This window comes from Chaetodon trifascialis, chromosome 13 (genome assembly GCF_039877785.1).
Source record: "Chaetodon trifascialis isolate fChaTrf1 chromosome 13, fChaTrf1.hap1, whole genome shotgun sequence".
NCBI lineage: Eukaryota > Metazoa > Chordata > Actinopteri > Chaetodontiformes > Chaetodontidae > Chaetodon > Chaetodon trifascialis.
The window spans coordinates 15,425,950-15,443,343 of record NC_092068.1 but is presented as its reverse complement, the minus strand read 5'-3'; the positions used below and the strand labels follow the sequence as shown (position 1 = coordinate 15,443,343).

Sequence of the window (17,394 nt, the reverse complement as noted above, 5' to 3'; positions counted from 1 at the left end):
TGAACTCGGCGGGGGTGAGGTGGAGGGGAGTGAGAGAGGGGACAGAGAGGGAGAAGGTGGGTTACCTCATCTCCTCTGAGCAAAACAAATGAGGTAAATGTGTGTCACATGGTGCAGGTTACATACGTAACCCTTTCCAACTGTGCTTCCTGTGTATGTATCCTGTGTGTATGTCTACAGTATTAAAATACAGTAAAGTGGCTCCAAGTTAAAGTTTTCTCCTTTGCTTTTCCTTTTCGTCCTCTTCATTTTCGGGTTCAGTTCCAATGACCGGTTCCAGCTCCAAGCTCGTAAAATACTTGGATTTTTCTAACTCCACATTCATCTGTCGGTCTCATTCTCCCTCAGATTGTCTCTTGTGCCTCCTTCTGACACTACAGGCATCTGCAGGAAAAAAAAAAAAACTGGTGACACAACAAACTGCAATATTTGTAGGAGGGTACTCATGACAAATGAGAGACCCTCCTGCATGTTAAAGTAAGACCATGTGACATTTGATAACTTGAAGTGCACCGCCCAACGATGGTGTTATACCGTATCCTGTGACCCGTCAGATTCTTTGATCTGTAGCTGTTCTGTTAACATGAAGTGTATCATCTATACAGAAAAATCTGCAACTTATCGAGCTGATAGTTACTGAATGATTAAGCAGGATTAATATTTCCGCAGTGGTGTTTTTATGTCTGCAGCTGTAGCGCAGCCCCCCAGCGAGGAGCAAATGCTGTGTCAGGAGTGAATGTCACAGAGCAGTGACAAAATATGTGGTGGAAGTCCCACACGCTTTCAAATCTGTGTTTTAGGTAGGAGTGAACTTAAAACAGGACATATTTTTGAACTAAACAAACTAAAAGATTTGTTAAGGGATTCAAAACTGGATTCAGATTTTAGCTCCATTAGTTTCCAGCGATCCCGTGGAGCTAAATGTCATGCCAGGTATTTATGTAAAGCCTCCCGTTGAGAGGCATGGTGGAACAGTGAAGGAGGGAGACAGAAACACAGGAAAACCGAGAGACAGCGAGAGATTAGAAGTCGGCCTGGCTTCTGCTCAGTTTGCTGAATGAGTGTTTTCCACACCAGCCCCGTCCCTCCTCCATCTTTCTCGAGTTTACAGCGTCACGGACCGTATGTCTGAGTACGTCTGCACATGTGCTTCTTTGCCATGTCAGATATTTTCTCAGATGAGTGGAAGTGAATTATACATCGAGGCTGGCACAGTTAAACTGAGGCGTCGCTGCTTATGTAACAGCTGCTGTGGAACTCATTTGCTTGGCTGTATTTAGCAGCACTGAGTGTTTATGTGTGTGTGTGTGTGTGTGTGTGTGTGTGTGTGTGTGTGTGTGTGTGTGTGTGTGTGTATTCTGCTTCAGCTATGATCAGTGATTTCACACTAAAGCTGTGACACCTTGGCTGAGCCATTTCAGATATTGTGGCCCACTTTTCCTCACTGAAGCCTGGTAGTAAGCAGTGAAGACTGCTGTCACTGCCCCCTCCTCGCTCCCTCACATTATGGGTCACATTGTCAGTCAGTGTGTTGTTGCTTTCAGTGTGAGATAACAGGCCCCCTCTCTCTGCTCTCTGCCCTCTGCTAAACTGAAACAATGGCCCTCCACTGTGCATACAGCCAAAGCAGCAGGGGGGGAAGGAAGGGAAGTTTAGGAGGGAAAACTTTACTCTTCTCCTCTCATTTGGGACAAGAGAAGTCAGAACGGCCTGAGCACCTGGCTTCTCCACAATATACTCCAGTAAACACCATGCTGAAGAAAAATTGACCTGCTCTTGCACTGATAAGAAATTGTAAGTGCCCCAAATTATTGTATCAAGTCCAAGTCAGTGAGTTAAGGCCGCAGCGGTCATCGATCCTGACAAACAGTAGTCCACTGGCCAGACTAATCCCTGTGTCTCTACCACTGGTATCCTTGGTATTTCCAGTGTCTGCGGGTCTGACCACTGACCGCCGCTGGATAACTGTCAGCGGCTGGAAAAATCTCCTGGAAAATCCAACATTTGGAAGGGACCGGGAACGTCAGCCGGATCTTCCCCCTTTTCACATGCTGTTACCTCAGTTTCTTCTCATGCCAGCCAACTGCAAACAAGCACTCTTCAGCTCCAGCACTGTTTAGAGTTGAGTGTGAAAACTCAGTACTTTCTGGTGCTAGCTGAAATGTGTCCAGTATCAAAAACTGTCAAGTATTTTCTGATTATTTTAAATTGCATTTACATTTAAAATGTAGTATGATGAGCACCTAGAGATTATGGACTTCTGGACTGTTGCCTGGTCACTGGTTGCTGTAGCTGTTTTCAGTTTACTTACACAGGATTCATTATTTTATTGCAAAGAAAGAAATCAAAATCAAAAAATGTCAGGTGATTCCCAGCCTGTGTTCTTAAGACAAAAGAGTGGCATTTAGATGACAGCTGTACTTCCAAGCTACGTAGTAATTAAGTACACACAGCATAGGGAAGCTTGACATGCGCACATACACACACACGGCCATATACTTCGTCTTATTCACAAAATGTGCACTGTACAACCTCAATTTATTCAGCCAGCCAGCGGTCTCCGCGGAGGAGCTAATAAGACAACGCATGAATAAACTACATATTGTAAAAGTAGCACACTGCACCCATAAATAAGCATGTGATTGACAGTTCGTGTCCCCAAATGACCATAGTGTTTTCACAGGGCTGTGTCGCTGCTTTCATGTCATTCAGTTTCAATAGATTGCTGGCTGCTCTCTCTGTCAACCCCCACAGGGAGTTCCTCTGAAGTTATATGTGTCTGTGATGGAGAAAAAGAGAAAAATTCGAGGCCTCCGTCACCCCACTCTCCAGCAGCCTCTCTCGTCTGAATTGAGGCCAGATGCTTTGAGATGCTAAAGAGCCAACCTGTCCACTGTCGGACTGTCAGACACACACAAAACTCACTCACTCATTCACCTATTCACCCGCTCTTTCTTTCTTCCTTCCTTTCCTTTTTCCCACTCCCCCGTCTCTCTATCTCATTTCACCCCATGCATGAAAAATGTGGGCCTCCGTTGCCATTGCGACGCTTCCAAACAGAGGGAGAAGCTGAAGTCTGCAACAGCAACAAGTTGGTTGTAAAGGAGAAGAAAAAAAGCTGGACTGTGGGAGGACCTGTTGCCAATTACTCCTGCACAGACTCACTTTTTAGAAACCTTATTTCTCCTTTTGTGCAACCACAGAAAACCTGTTAATAAAGTCAGAGCTCTGCAGCAGCCTGGACGCAAGAACTCACAACTTTTGTCCGGCCACAATGTCAACCATGTTACTTTGCCAAAGAGGACAATATCTCAATGCTTTGAGCGAAAAGAGACTTGGCACTGAGGCGATGGGTTAATGAGCACTGAGGAGGTTTGCATGCATTCAGCAATCTCAATCACACTGCGAGACTTAAAAGCCAAGTCATGTGGGGGTAGGTGACAGTGAGCGACCGCTCAGACAGACAGTCATTGTGTTGGAATGGAGGCATATTATAACCTCAGGTCTTCTGGCAGAACCTTAAAAGACTTCTCTCATTTTACAGTGGAGTCGGCTGACTTCATTCCAATACCATTCTCTCGCCTGTTTGAACTTTTATTGTGGAGTTTCAGTGAGTAGATGCGTGACAAATAAATGGGAGAGTAGATTAGGTGTGTGTGAGGTATTGTGTGTGTCAGTGTGCTGCTGCCTTGCCTGTACTTGCGGATTTTCTTTTGTTAGGAGCCGTCGAGGATTATTGTGACTCACCTAGCCTGTTGATTTACTCTCTACCTCAGTTTCTCCCTGTCTGTCTGTCTGTCTGTCTGTCTGTCTGTCTGTCTGTCTGTCTGTCTGTCTGTCTGTCTGTCTGTCTGTCTGTCTGTCTGTCTGTCTGTCTGTCTTTCTCACACCCGTCATCTACTGGGATCACTCGTCTCAGGATTAATCAAGGCCACCCAAGCTCTGTATACCAAAGTGGAATATTTCTGCTGGTCTGAACAAGCTCTCAACTCATGCCACGCTCCTTCAATGTCCTGATTTATTTTGAAAACTAGAAGTGTTCGGGTACTACTGACTACTGTTTTGTGATCAGTGACCACCCATGAAAGAAACCTAACTCACCTAACTTTTTTTTTTTTTTTTTTTTTTTTTTTTTTTTTTTATGAATTGTTCTTATTATGGGCTGCACGGTGGCGCAGCAGGTAGTGCGCGTGCCTCACAGCAAGAAGGTTGCCGGTTCGATCCCCGGGTCAGGCGGGGCCTTTCTGTGTGAAGTTTGCATGTTCTTCCCGTGCATGCGTGGGTTCTCTCCGGGTACTCCGGCTTCCTCCCACAGACCAAAAACATGCTCATTAGGTTAATTGATGACTCTAAAAATTGTCCGTAGGTGTGAGTGTGAGTGTGAATGGTTGTTTGTCTCTGTATGTGGCCCTGCAATCGGCTGGCGACCGGTTCAGGGTGTACCCCGCCTCTCGCCCATTGTAGCTGGGATAGGCTCCAGCCCCCCGCAACCCCGAAAGGGATAGGCGGTATAGATAATGGATGGATGGATGGATGTTCTTATTATTGCTTGCATGCTGATGCTTTTGCCCTCGTCCACACAGAGCCTGCGCTGATCGGACAATTTTATGCTTTCCACCTGTTGCCCTTGGCGTCACAATGGCTTCGCCTTCGGTTCGTCGCGCTGTGGTGTTGCTGTCGAAGAGGCAGCAGATGAAAATCTAGCTGCGTAGACCAGTGAGCAGGGAGTCGTAGGGAAGCGGAGAGGGAAAAGGAAAAGGTGACAGGAGAGTGGTGGAGCAATGATCCAGCCCAGGAAGCGAGGAAGAGAGGAAAGGGATGTGGGTGAAAATAACCGAGAACAGGAAAGAGGGATGAAAGTGGAGGAAGGAGGTGGAAGACCCTAAAAAGAAGTCAGTTTGTCAGGAAGACGTCACCTTTACCAGTTAAAGGTGCACTGATCAATATTTTAATATCAGCAATGGATCAAATGTGTCAGGTGATTAACCCACAAATGCAGTTCTCCTCAGCTCCTCTGAGCATTTTAGCATCTTTCAGCTCGTTGTTTTGGTTTTGTCGACTGCAGCTTTAATGTGTAGGTTCACTCACTTTTCACCAATAGTGGCGAGTGACTTTGTGGTGAGCATTCCTCATTTTTGGACATTCTATCTATTACACAATAGATAAAATGAAGAGTAATTTGCAGAATAATTCATAATGTTTTGTAACCAATGCATGGGTTTATATAGTGTGAATGGTTTGCAGTTACCATGATTGGTGAGTACGCTGTAATAGAGAAATGTAAATCAGTTTGTTGTGATTTGTTGGGTTGCTCCTGTCCAGGTTGGCAAAGCCATCAGCTCACTGGAAGCATTGCACTTGTGTTTGTCTTCATGGACCGAAACCAAGCATAAGCACAGTCGCTAGCATCACACTTAGTTATCCAAGTTTCAGAAGGCTTCCACTCAACATCTCGTCTCTTGCTGCTGCAAAGGCGGACAGCCTGCACTGAGGATGCTTCAGCTCAGTTTGTGACAGGTCACTTCAGCTGAAACTCCTGCGAGTATGGCCTTAGCCAACAGGCCACAGTGTAGGTGTCATTTTTGCTCCGTCTCTTATCATTATCGGAAAGGGGCAGACTTGTGGAAGGATGATGATAAAAGAGAGAAAACTCAGCAGTGGTGGAGATGGTTTAGATACGAAATAATGTCTGCCTTCAACTTTGATTTTCCTACTCGGAGATCTTAAAGTGCTCAGGCCTCGCTGTCTGTCTGCTGCCCAAATAATGACCAAACAGGATTATAGGTGCCCAGTGTTCCCAAGAGCTCAGGCCTCTTTGGACTACCTAGTATTGGAATTTCCCTAAACCCCCTACCCTCACCCCCTCTCAGCCTGCCTTTGTGCTCTGGCCTCTGAACCCGCTTCTTTTCCTCCTGCCTTATTTTCACTTTTCTTACTCTGTCCTGAGCCCAGCAGAGTCTCCGGAACAGCTCGCAGGTTGCGTGTGATTGCAACGAGTGATCTGCTGCCGCGGAATAATGGGCTTCCTCTCCTGGGTAATTCTGGCATTATTAACAGACTTATCATAACGGGATTATTTCCCCGTCACAGACCCCACTTCTGGATCTTGTTAGAGAGCTACCTGGGAAACCTCTTTCTTCTGTCAGTCCTGCTCTTACTCATCCTGGGCCAGTCGGTGGCATGTGGAGGGTAAACTCCCACGACCACTTGGTGTATTTACATGTCCTGTCAGAGGCAGTGAGGCTGCCTTTGCGCCATTCAGCATCATTTCATAGTCTTAGAGTGTCAGGATGCGGTGTAAAGTGGCCTCAGGTTGACCCCATAATAGCTGGCTGCAACACAGTTTATTTTTGAACGTCGAATCAAATGCCTCGCTGAGAGAAAGCCTCATGAAAGACTATCAGAATGATTTGAGGCACTTGAGATGTTTTCTATTTTTAGTGACGATGACTGTTTTCTTTCTACCTGTCTTGTGCTGCTGACAGCAGAGGAGGATGCATGTAATGAGGAAGGTGGAGGAGGGCGAAGGGAGGGATGGTAAAAGTATCTTCACTTTGGCAGAGGAATGCAGCCAAGAAGGGGAGGAGAGGAGGAGGGCTTCAATAACTTAAAGAAACAACCAGTGAGCAACATCAGAGGGGGAAATTAGGTTTTGGGATTTGTTGCCTGAGTAGCCAGAACAAAACCAGACCCTTGAAGGTCACAGGGGTGGGAGGATAGAATCAGGCCAGCTCCCCTCCACTCATCAGGGGGTCACAGGGTTATGGCTGGTGGGGTCACGGTTGACGGTCTCAGAGGGTTGTTAATTCTATTATCCGTGCCTGAGAGGTGCTTGTCAGGGCTGGGAGTGAAGAAGAGGTGGGGTCAGCTGCATAAAAGGTGAAAGGAGGTTGCGAGGCGTGATTATTCTGGCATGGGAAGTTATCACATACCACACATATCTTTATCTCCTTGACTCATGTGCACTCATGAAGTCTGTCTCCTCTCGTTGACCCCCCCCCCCCCCCCACACACACACACACACACACACACACTCTCTCTGTCACGCACTCACAGACTGCTTGGAGTTTAGTCAATATGGAGTCAGCTGGCAGGAATTGAGCCACCCTGCTGACTGATTATTAACCAGTTATTCATCAGACCCAATAAGTTTTTTTGCTCAGTTCTCATGCAGTGCTGGATGATAGGACCTAAAATCACCATAATTTACCAAAAATAGTTTGATGAACATAATAACAAGTATCTTTTGTAACACATCAATACAGAGCTTGTTTCTCAAGCTGGCCTACTCATGATTGACCCTGAATGATCACTTAAGAGATTCTTTTGCACTGGACTATCCACATCCTTGACAGTCCAATAACCACGTAACTTCGAGCAAATTGATCATACTGAGGAGGCCAGAATAGAGGCTGTTGTTTTGCAGTACAGTGCTTTACTTGAGTGTTTTTTGTTTGTTTGTGAAAGTGAAAGAGTCTGCAGCACACATATTTCAAACGAATCGGGCAATAAACTGCAATCTGAGCCAATCATTTGGTCAGATTGTGCTCCAGTGACCAAAACAAAAACTATCCCTCCACAGTCTTTATTGGCATTATCTCCAAAACTCATATTCATATCATTGGACTGTTTCTTTTAATTCAGGACTGACTTGAATGTTTTGCTGCTGATGCATCCATTTTGTGTGTGTGTGCACGCCGCTGTGTGTGTGTGCATGTATGAGTGTCAGTCTGTAAGATTGTGTTAGTCCTGGCAGACTGTGCACGGCCATGGCTGGCGTGGATTATTCCACTTGGCCAGACGGATCTTGGCTTGGCACGACAGGCTGAGGATATGTGTCCTCTCTCTGTCCCCCCGGGCAGCTAACACTGATAACACTGTCTGCAAATGGAAGACTTAATCTGCTGCCACTTATTGTGTTAATATTATGTATCCATGTTTCTCATCCTAAAAATAGTGCAGTGACCAAGTGAGGCTATTTCTTCAAAGATTTTTTGCTAGGCGTGCGAGCGCTGTGATCGTGAAGCGGTGAAGTGAGTAGTTTTCAAACCTCTTTAGAAGTAACACATAGATGACTGCTCACCAGGTTCAGACAGGGACATTCAGGAAAATCACAGAGCAGCTGCAGATGGTGATGACCGTGACTCATTCTGTCTCCCTTTGTCTGTTTCATCCTCAGACTTTACTAAATCCATCCTCTTCTCTCCCCTCCTGCCTCGTTATTGACATTGACAATTAGCAGTAGCGTCACCAGAGATATAGGGTGTATTTAATGAGGGATGAGCCTTTACTGGGCGGGGGGATGTGCCCTCCCTGGAGAAATGTTTCAGATAAACAGCTGTAAAGTGGCTGCTAATGTTTTTTGCAAGTGGCAACAGACCTAAAATAGATAATTTAATAAGACAATTTGGCTCAATTGTCGCAAAGGTTGTTTTTAATTGTAATAAGTTTGTCGATACAACTATTTAAGATTATGTGTTTAATCATTTTAATATGAACAATTTAAGGATAATGATAAGGTGATTAGCCCTTTAATTCAAAGCTGACAGTAAAGCTGTTTACCACATAATGAGTCTCATTCACATATTTTGAACACATGGATGAGATGCTGAACACAAATCACATTAGCAACTGTCGGCACCCTGCAAGAACCGTGGCAATTATATTTCATGTTTAGCTAAATGGCTTTACATCTACAGCCGAGAAAGTACAGGTGTAAATAATAGAATTAATCATGGCTGAACTTCCTTTCGCTGCTTCACTTTCATTGTTGTGGTGTTCTGCATGCTGGCTCACTGTCACACTGACATGGCTTGCTGGGAAACAGGACAGAGCCGTCGTTAATGTCATTAGTAGCATCTGCAGTCTCTCTTGTTTTCTGCTGAACTTGCGCGGGAAAATGAAATCAGTCAGTAGATTATCTGTATTGACTCCACACAGGGCAGAAACACAGGGTGTAGTTGTAGTTGCATGCCAACATGCTTACAGTGGCAATGGTGATGCTACCCACACACTGGAATCATAGTTCCCTTACAAGTCTTCATCAAATTACAAGTCTTCATCAAATAAACATACAGAGGAAACAAATCCAAAATGTCTATAAAAACTATACAACTACTGATTATTTATTTCATCATTTATGTGCATTAGTGGAGCTTTAATTTGGAGGCATTTGTAACAGGTGTAACCGATAATGTTAACGATGGACTGTTCCATTCAACAGTAGGGTCTTGAAACTCGGACACGCGTATCAGATAGAATTCAGCCATTGTTAACATTATTAGTTACACTTTTTTTCCACTGTCCTCTATAGCTGCATCCTTCTCTGAATGCATAACATAACAGGAAGAAAAACGACTTGATAGTAAAATTTGTTCGCAAGCTTTACTGAGTAAAACCAGCTGGTAGCCACCAAAAGCTCAGAATTTAAATAATTTGTTTTGCTTGTGTCGTAAATTCAGCTGCCACTGGTGTCGCTACATATTGAAATATTTTAAAGATATTTAGCTTGTAGGTGTCAGTTTTCCTCATATCTCTGTCATTGTGTGTGGCTGTGCAGTCATGATCCACATGGCTGTTGTGGTGTTTCATTGGTTTCCCCACAGTGCAGCTCTGTGCAGCAGTCTTTGCTGGGTCCTAGTGCCCCCCAATTTTTTGGGCATGTTGTGATTTTTGAGCCTACGTCATGTTTTTGCATTATAAATCAGTCAGAAAAGGCATAATAAATTATTTGGGATATCTATTAAATTATACTGGGCTGAAAGGCCATAAACTTGACTTGGTCTTGATATCATTTGGAAGAAAGTATTATGTCTTCTGAATATTGAATGAAAACCATTTACCGCCCTGATTCCAAAAATGTTGGGATACTATGAAAATCATTAATAAAAATAGAAAGCAATAACCGGCAAATGATTGGAATCAGCGTTGCATACATGGATACAACTCTCCAACAGAGCAAGTGTCACGTCTGCTGCATCAACAGTTTGCATTAAAAATGTTTTCCATATTTTTCCTCTTTCATCAGAGTGCGTGGTGTGTCTGACGCCGTCAGGGTGCCATGGCTCTGGTTCAGGCACTACCTGTGACCGTGACTGACCACCCCAATCCAGGTCTCGACGTGCAGCAGTGCCGGCCGCTATCATCCCACTCCCCCTCAGGCCCCTGCCCTGGCCCCTGTGGGCCCTGCAGCTCCGGGCCAGCCATGGGTTCTGTCAGCAGTCTCATATCAGGCCGGACGTTCCAGGAGAGACACTGCCGGGCCGCAAGTGAATTCACCACCAAGCCGCGCCGCTCCACGCCGGCTACCAGCTGCTTCCGGCTTCAGGATAACACCCTCCGCAGTGGAAGCTCCCTGGAGCAGCTGCTGGTTATCAGCAACCAAACGCATCCCGAGGCCCAGGTTCTGCCTCCACCACTGCCCACCAAGAAGCAGCCCCGGCCTGGGAACTCCGCTGGTGCAGGCGGTGGAGTGGTTGCTGGAGCAGAAGGTGGTGGCACTAATGGAAACTTCGGGTGTGTGAGCGATGAGGTGGCGGTTGGAGACTGGAACGACAACTTGGTGCTAACAGCTACGAGCCCCTGCAGTGACTCTGAGGACCAAAGGGACAACAGGACTCTGAACGGGACCATTGGAGGGCCTCCTCCAAAACTCATCCCAGTGTCTGGACAGTTGGAGAAGGTAAGAGCAGTAGACTGTAGAGCTAGACCGATAAATATGATTATTATTATCAATATTATTCTTGACCCTAGAAGTAATTTATTGACAGAATCCTTTTAACTAAAGGTCCTCTTACAGGCTTTTTACAGAGCTTTCAACCACATCGTAGTCTTCTAAGCAAAACAGTGGAAACACTATCTTACTGGAAGTGTTTAAGCACCTGTCAGTATGACACTGAATCCCTATCAGCTCCCTGACCTGAAGATATTTAATTACAGTTCAATATAGCACGCTGTGACATTAAATATCATAGCATGGCCTTTTCTTCTCTGCTCTCCCTGCAATATAGCCTGTACTCAGGAGCATTGCCGGCGTGTTTTACAGCAGATTGCTTCAGCTGTCTAATTGGCTATTTATTTCCATCGATTCACAGGGAAGCTTAATCACCGGCCTGACAGACTCAGATGGATCATTTGACAGCCACTCACCTTGCAGACACATCATGATCAATGTCAGAGCTCGCTTACATTTACTGACGGATTTAGTGAACCCTGAGGAAGATCGTTAAGAAAAATGCTTACAGAACATGTGAGGAGCTTTCACCCCCCTCTGTCTTCGCCTCTTCCTCCACTCCTCTCCCTCCTCTTTGGATGTCTGCCCTGTAATCAGATTTTCTCTGTACTCTCGTCTTTCATTTGCTCCCTCTCTTGCTTGTCTCTCTATCTTAGATGTTTGGGAAATCATTAAGAAAACTGCTTAATGAAGGCCATGAATATCAATTAAACTGAATTAAACTAATCAGAGTCTTGAGGGGTGACCTGCCAGCATATCACTCACCCTTCTCTAATGAGTTTTATTCAACCGTTGCTAATTAGCACAGCTTAGCTGTTATCACTCACTAATACTGTGTTTTTTATACAATTTCGTACTTTCAGAACATGGAGAAAGTGCTGATCCGTCCTACAGCGTTCAAACCTGTCGTTCCCAAGAATCGTCACTCTGTGCAGTACTTGTCACCACGGCCAGGGGGCAGCAGTCTGTCGGAGAGCCAGGCCAGCCTCAACCTCCTGCTGCCTCTCGGAGGATCCAACAGCACCAGCGGCACCACCGGCATCGGAGGAAGCAGCAGCTCCAGCTCTGAAGGGAAGCGCAACTCCTACAGCGGAGGCCGCAATGCTCGGAGCAGTCAGTCCTGCTCCATGTCAGATTCAGGGAGGAACTCCCTCTCCAGCCTCCCTACTCACAGCAGCACAGGTTACAGTCTGGCCCCCAGTGAGGGCTCCAGCTCCGGGTCTGGCTCTGGGGGCCAGCTGGAGCCCGTGGCAGGTCTGGGCCGAAACACTTCAGGTGGAAGTGGGAGCCATGGCCACACTAACTCAGACAGTGGACGTTCCTCATCCAGCAAGAGCACAGGCTCAGGGTCGCTAAGTGGGCGCGGGCAGCCCCTGTCGGACAGCGGGTCCTGTGGCCACACGCCGCCACCAGTGGAGGGCTACGAGGCAGTGGTGAGGGAGCTGGAGGAGAAGCTGAGGGAACGAGACCTGGAGCTGCAGCAGCTCCGGGAAAATCTGGATGAGAATGAAGCTGCCATCTGCCAGGTGAGACATAAAGCCACTCACCTCACCACACTGACCAAACCTTCCTTTAAAAGGCCCAATAAATGACCTGATATGGCATTAATACAGACGAAACATTAACCTCTGACCTCTCATGTCTTGTCTCTGAAAGGTGTATGAAGAGAAGCAGCGTCGCTGTGAAAGAGAGATGGAGGAGCTGAGACAGAACTGTGCAACAAAGATGAAGCAAGCTTCTCAGAAGGCCCAGAGGGCACAGCAGGTGCTACAGTTACAGGTATGCTGAATATTTTAAAACCTTTCAGAACATTTGCACAGAAAGTGGCTGATCTATTTGGAAGAAAAACATTTCCTGGCATTATTTCTAGTCAAGAAGTGCAGCAGCTTTTTTGACTATATAGGAGTCCTGTTTTCACCAAGATACACATCTGATATGTTGTTATGTTCAAATTATTACTAACCTAATCTCATGCTTTCGTTGTGAGTCTGGAGATTCTCTCTTTGAGGGTTCATGTCTTATTCCAGGTCAACCTACCTGTTTTAGTGAGTAAGGCAGCTGTAAAAAAAGGATCTCTGTGTGCCGTCAGGTATTTCAGCTACAGCAAGAGAAAAAGAAGCTGCAGGAGGACTTCTCCTCCCTGCTGCAGGACAGAGAGACGCTGGAAAGGAGGTGCGCCACCATCCAGAGGGAGCAGACCCAGCTGGGACCACGTCTGGAGGAGACAAAGTGGGAGGTGAGTGACAGTCAGATGCTGTTAGGTGATTAAAGGTGCCCACTGTACACTTCAACTGTTTTAGTCTGGCAGTGGAACTCTTGTTCATGTCACACCTCTCTCTACTGTTGACTCACTAATAAAAGTAGAAAACGTCCCAAAAAGAAATGTGTTATGTCAGAGGTGACACCTAGTAGGCTTGAATTAATCTCATAAGCTTATAAGATTTGAAAGAAGTTGAGGGTTATCTTTAAGGAGCATGCAAATCCCAAATGGCAGTTTTTAATCTGCCACAACAGACAGTTTGTTCAGTATTTTCAACATCAGCTCCACCTCTTTTTTTAACTCGCTTTATCTTCCCTTCAGGTGTGTCAGAAGTCAGGAGAGATCTCCCTCCTGAAGCAGCAGCTGAAGGAGATCCAGTCGGAGCTCAGCCAGAAGGCCGGAGACATCGTGGTGCTGAAGGCCCAGCTGAGAGAAGCCCGGTCTGAACTGCAGGCCAGCCAGGCTCGATCCCAGGAGGCCCAGGCGGCCCTGCGGACGCGATCTCTGGAGCTGGAGGTCTGCGAGAACGAACTGCAGAGGCGCAAGAGCGAAGCTGAGCTGCTCCGGGAGAAACTGGGCCGAGTGGAAGAGGAGTCGGGCCGCCTCCGTGACGCTCTGTCCAAACACAGCGGGCTCTCTCTACCTGGAAATGGGACCATGAAGGGGCAATGCATGAGCCTCTCCCTCCAACAGGGTAGAGGTGCGGGAGGAAGAGGGGGTCCCAGTCCCTGCATGTACCGCGATGGAGAGGAGGCTCATCTGGTCTGGGGAGGAGAGAGCGACGAAGCCAAGGCACAGAGGCAGAATGCAGAAACAGTGTTGGGACTCAGACAACAGGTACATTGCTTTTTTTTCTGTACCTCTCCCAGCCATAAGTAGTTTTGAAGTACTTTACATATTCATTTATTATATCTTTTGCTACAGTTTCTAAGTTTCTAACATATCTGTCTTTTTCTCAGGTGGACAGGCTGAAGGCTGAACTCATGTACGAAAGGAGGACTAGTGAGGAGCATCTTTCACGATTTGAGGATGAGAGGAGGGTGTGGCAGGAGGAGAAGGAAAAGGTACAAAAGGAGGAGGGAGGAGATTTTTGTTGTCTAATTTCTGTATGATTGACTTTCAATCATTCGGTGTCAGACATGTCAACATAGATAGGGCTGTTGGGCAGATCACATACTTACTGTACTTCCCTCCACTCAGGTAATCCGCTACCAGAAACAGCTCCAGCAGAACTACATCCAGATGTACCGTCGAAACCGGGATCTTGAGCGAGTGATGAGGGAGCTGAGTCTCGAGCTGGAGAACAGGGACATGGAGGACTACGAGGTCCACAGTGGCAGCAACGACATCCACTTTGAGGAAATCACCGCCACTGAGATCTAAAAAGAGAAAAGAAAAAAACCTGCTTACACTCCAACAGTAATATGTGCACAGAAACATGGAAACAACAAACTCTGAGGATGTAAACCAAACTTTGAATATTTCATGGATCTGAAATATCTACACAGCTTTACCTGGACCACTGAGCGAGCACTCACCACGTGTCACTGTCAAAAGGCAGATTTCCCAAAGGTGCGTTCTTACTTTCTGCTAACAGACATGCACTCCAATATCCTTATAAGGCGTCCTTTCCGGTGCTTTTAATGGGTTTTATTCCACTACAAAGCCAGCACAAAGACCTCTTTCCTTCCATGGGAGCAAAAGCAGTGAAAAAGGTGTTTCTTTCTCAGACCACGTTCAAATCAGGGTATCGAAAGTCGACGGGAACTTAAAGCAAAAAAAAAATAAATGTCACCACATGCACAGTGGCCTGGTCAAAGCGCAGTCACGCCTTTCTTTGCAGCACACAAGGTTAAACACCCGGCCACCAGCATGCGTCACGACAGCAGTCCCATCAACACCACCTCTGCTGGCCGTTAATGATGACCTCATCACCCGTCCAAACTGTGCTCATCGGCGACACAAGCAACAACCGCCGCACTCGTCCTTCAAGTAACTGCTAAAGGGAAAATAACACAGCATGTTACAGTGTCTGCAGTTTAGAGTTTATGGTGTTCAGAGGATCAGCAGCTTGTTTCATTCTGCAGATTTTGAAAGGATAAGAAGTATTTCCTCAGCAGCGTTTCTGAAAGAGAATGTATTGTGACTGTTATCACTCCGGAGAAATGCAGTAGAAATGGTCATCACCGGCAATGAAACAATCAGCTCACCAAGGGAAACAACGTATCGTTTTGCACAACTTTTCCTGCTCTTTTGTTCGGGATACAACTGTCTTTTTATGAAAGCAAATCACCAAGCCTGAACAAGCCACTTTTGACTTTTGTTTCTTGGTTTGCTTACTTATGGACTCCCTATTCTGTCATTTCCCAAATCGCAGAGGACACAGAAACCAAACGTTTGAAGGAAATGCTTTATTTGAACGCCGCTCGTGTATTGTGGACCACCAACAGTCATGCTGTTGCGCTCGATCAGTGTTTCAACTCATTTAGTCAATGCAGCAAGCTCCGACACAAACATTTACATTTTACAATTATGTAGCACTAGGAGGCAGAGTGTAGCATGGGAGATTTCACCAGGATGCTGCTGATTCTCCTCTTTATCTGTCTTTTTTCTGCCTTTGTCTCTATGTCTGCTCTCTTTCCATCTCTATTTCTGCTTCTTAGTCAGCTATTTTTATAACAGTGAAAAGCACCTCAGCAGTCAGTATCAGGAAACTAAAAATGGAGCATATTCTTTCAGTATGGTTGCGACATCACGAAGAGATTCAAGTCGGTGTTTGAACTGTAGGCATGCTTATTCAGAGTTTCTGTTTATTCCCCTTCATTCCCATTAGTGCTCTTTATTTAGCTTTTGGCAGCCCAAAGCCAAATAACACTCTTTTAAAGTCTTCCTAGTCTCCCCTAGACTATAATCTTCACTGACCCTCTATACAGGTAATGAGACTGGCATGTCTGCATGTCTTTGTTATATCAGATTTCAGAAGAAGCCTGTTCAGATAGCGGTGAGATGAGAATTTGCAGATGCGGTAGCTCCAGCACTGAATGTCCTCAAGGCAGGTCGGCCGTTAAAGCCCTAAATGTAAACCGCTGAGGAGCATGTTAGCATTTGAAGCCGTGGTTGCTCTGTTTTCTCACAGTATATGCAGGGCTGTGTTTAACACTGAGCACGGCGGGTCTCTGAAAAAAGGAGTGGGCTGAGAACTTTTATTTTACAAAGAGTCTATATCAAGGAATAATAGTTAAATGGAAATCTATATAATGGAGGAGATGTTGTATATTTTTTTATATATAGCACCTGAAGATATTTTGTTGTAGTACTGGTATAAGTGTGGGTTTAATATACAAAGTATAAAGACTTCTATATATATATATATCTATCACATACCAATATTTCAAATGATGGATCAGTTGTAAATGGAGGCGGCAGCATAGAAAGAGTGCACCTAATACTGTAATGCATGAAAATATGTTTACATTATATAATCTGTGTGACACAAACATACACTCTAATGACCAAACTTTGCAGCTTATAAAACTTTGGGAGCTTTTATTTTGGGCTCAGTTTTGACCTGCTGTCTCTCCATTTTGACTGATCTTTCATTTGATCGTCAGTATCATAATATCACACCGGTTCATGTCTCCATCGTTGGGTTTTGTGCACGTCGTTCTTTTATCGATGCATGAGACAGGTCTTTTTTCTTTTTTTTGTAGGGACTTCTTCGTTAAGTTGAGGCCGGAGCTGCCTACACTTGGGAACCAGCACAGTGTTATGTTGCCTACACTTGGGAATCAATCAGTGTATTTGATCAGTCTACATTTTGCATGACGTTACCACATTCACTGTGGTTTGAGATGCTTTGTAGAGGAAAAAGTCTGCACTGTGCACAAATTAACATAAAGCCATGGGAAGCGACTTTGAATGGGCTTGTCCAACCATATTCAATTTGTTGCCCAGACCAAGACTGTAATTTACTCACCACAGATGCAGCACAGGTACAGATAAGCAACAAACTGACTTCCTCACTGAAAAGTGTGCATCCCAAACATCTGTCTCCTCCTCATATCTCAGTTGTTTTCATCCCCATAACCGTTTTCTGTGTAAATATGTAAAACACTAAATAGTATAACAGAGTGACATTGTCTTTTATTTAGACAAAATATCTATTTCAAATGTAGCCACTGTGACTAGACCAAAGCAACGTAACACATTTCTTTTTTTGTGGCATTTCTCTCATCCTTTCGTGTGCATTTTTTTTTGTTTACTTACGTTGTGTCTTCAGTAATTCATAAAGTATGTAGTTGTCCTTGTATATTTTTATGTGTACATTTCTTGTACAAATGACTGTGTTTTTAATTAAAGAACAAGTTGTCACACCTTAAACTGGCTGTTATTGAACTGCTTT

At 45.3% G+C, this 17,394-nt stretch overlaps 1 protein-coding gene across 2 annotated transcripts in view; it reads left to right on the top strand.

Annotated features, from left to right (window-relative positions):
* The window catches only part of LOC139341114 (leucine zipper putative tumor suppressor 2 homolog), a 41,788-nt gene extending 24,419 nt beyond the window's left edge, over positions 1 to 17,369 (top strand). For both annotated transcript variants that reach the window (XM_070977460.1, XM_070977459.1), the window contains 7 exons: positions 10,028 to 10,681; positions 11,596 to 12,258; positions 12,389 to 12,511; positions 12,822 to 12,968; positions 13,314 to 13,829; positions 13,952 to 14,056; positions 14,193 to 17,369. In XM_070977460.1, coding sequence (XP_070833561.1) covers positions 10,061 to 10,681; positions 11,596 to 12,258; positions 12,389 to 12,511; positions 12,822 to 12,968; positions 13,314 to 13,829; positions 13,952 to 14,056; positions 14,193 to 14,375 — 2,358 coding nt within the window. In that variant the 5' untranslated portion in view covers positions 10,028 to 10,060 and the 3' untranslated portion in view covers positions 14,376 to 17,369. The remainder of the gene's footprint in view (positions 1 to 10,027; positions 10,682 to 11,595; positions 12,259 to 12,388; positions 12,512 to 12,821; positions 12,969 to 13,313; positions 13,830 to 13,951; positions 14,057 to 14,192) is intronic.
* The last annotated feature ends 25 nt before the right edge of the window (positions 17,370 to 17,394 follow it).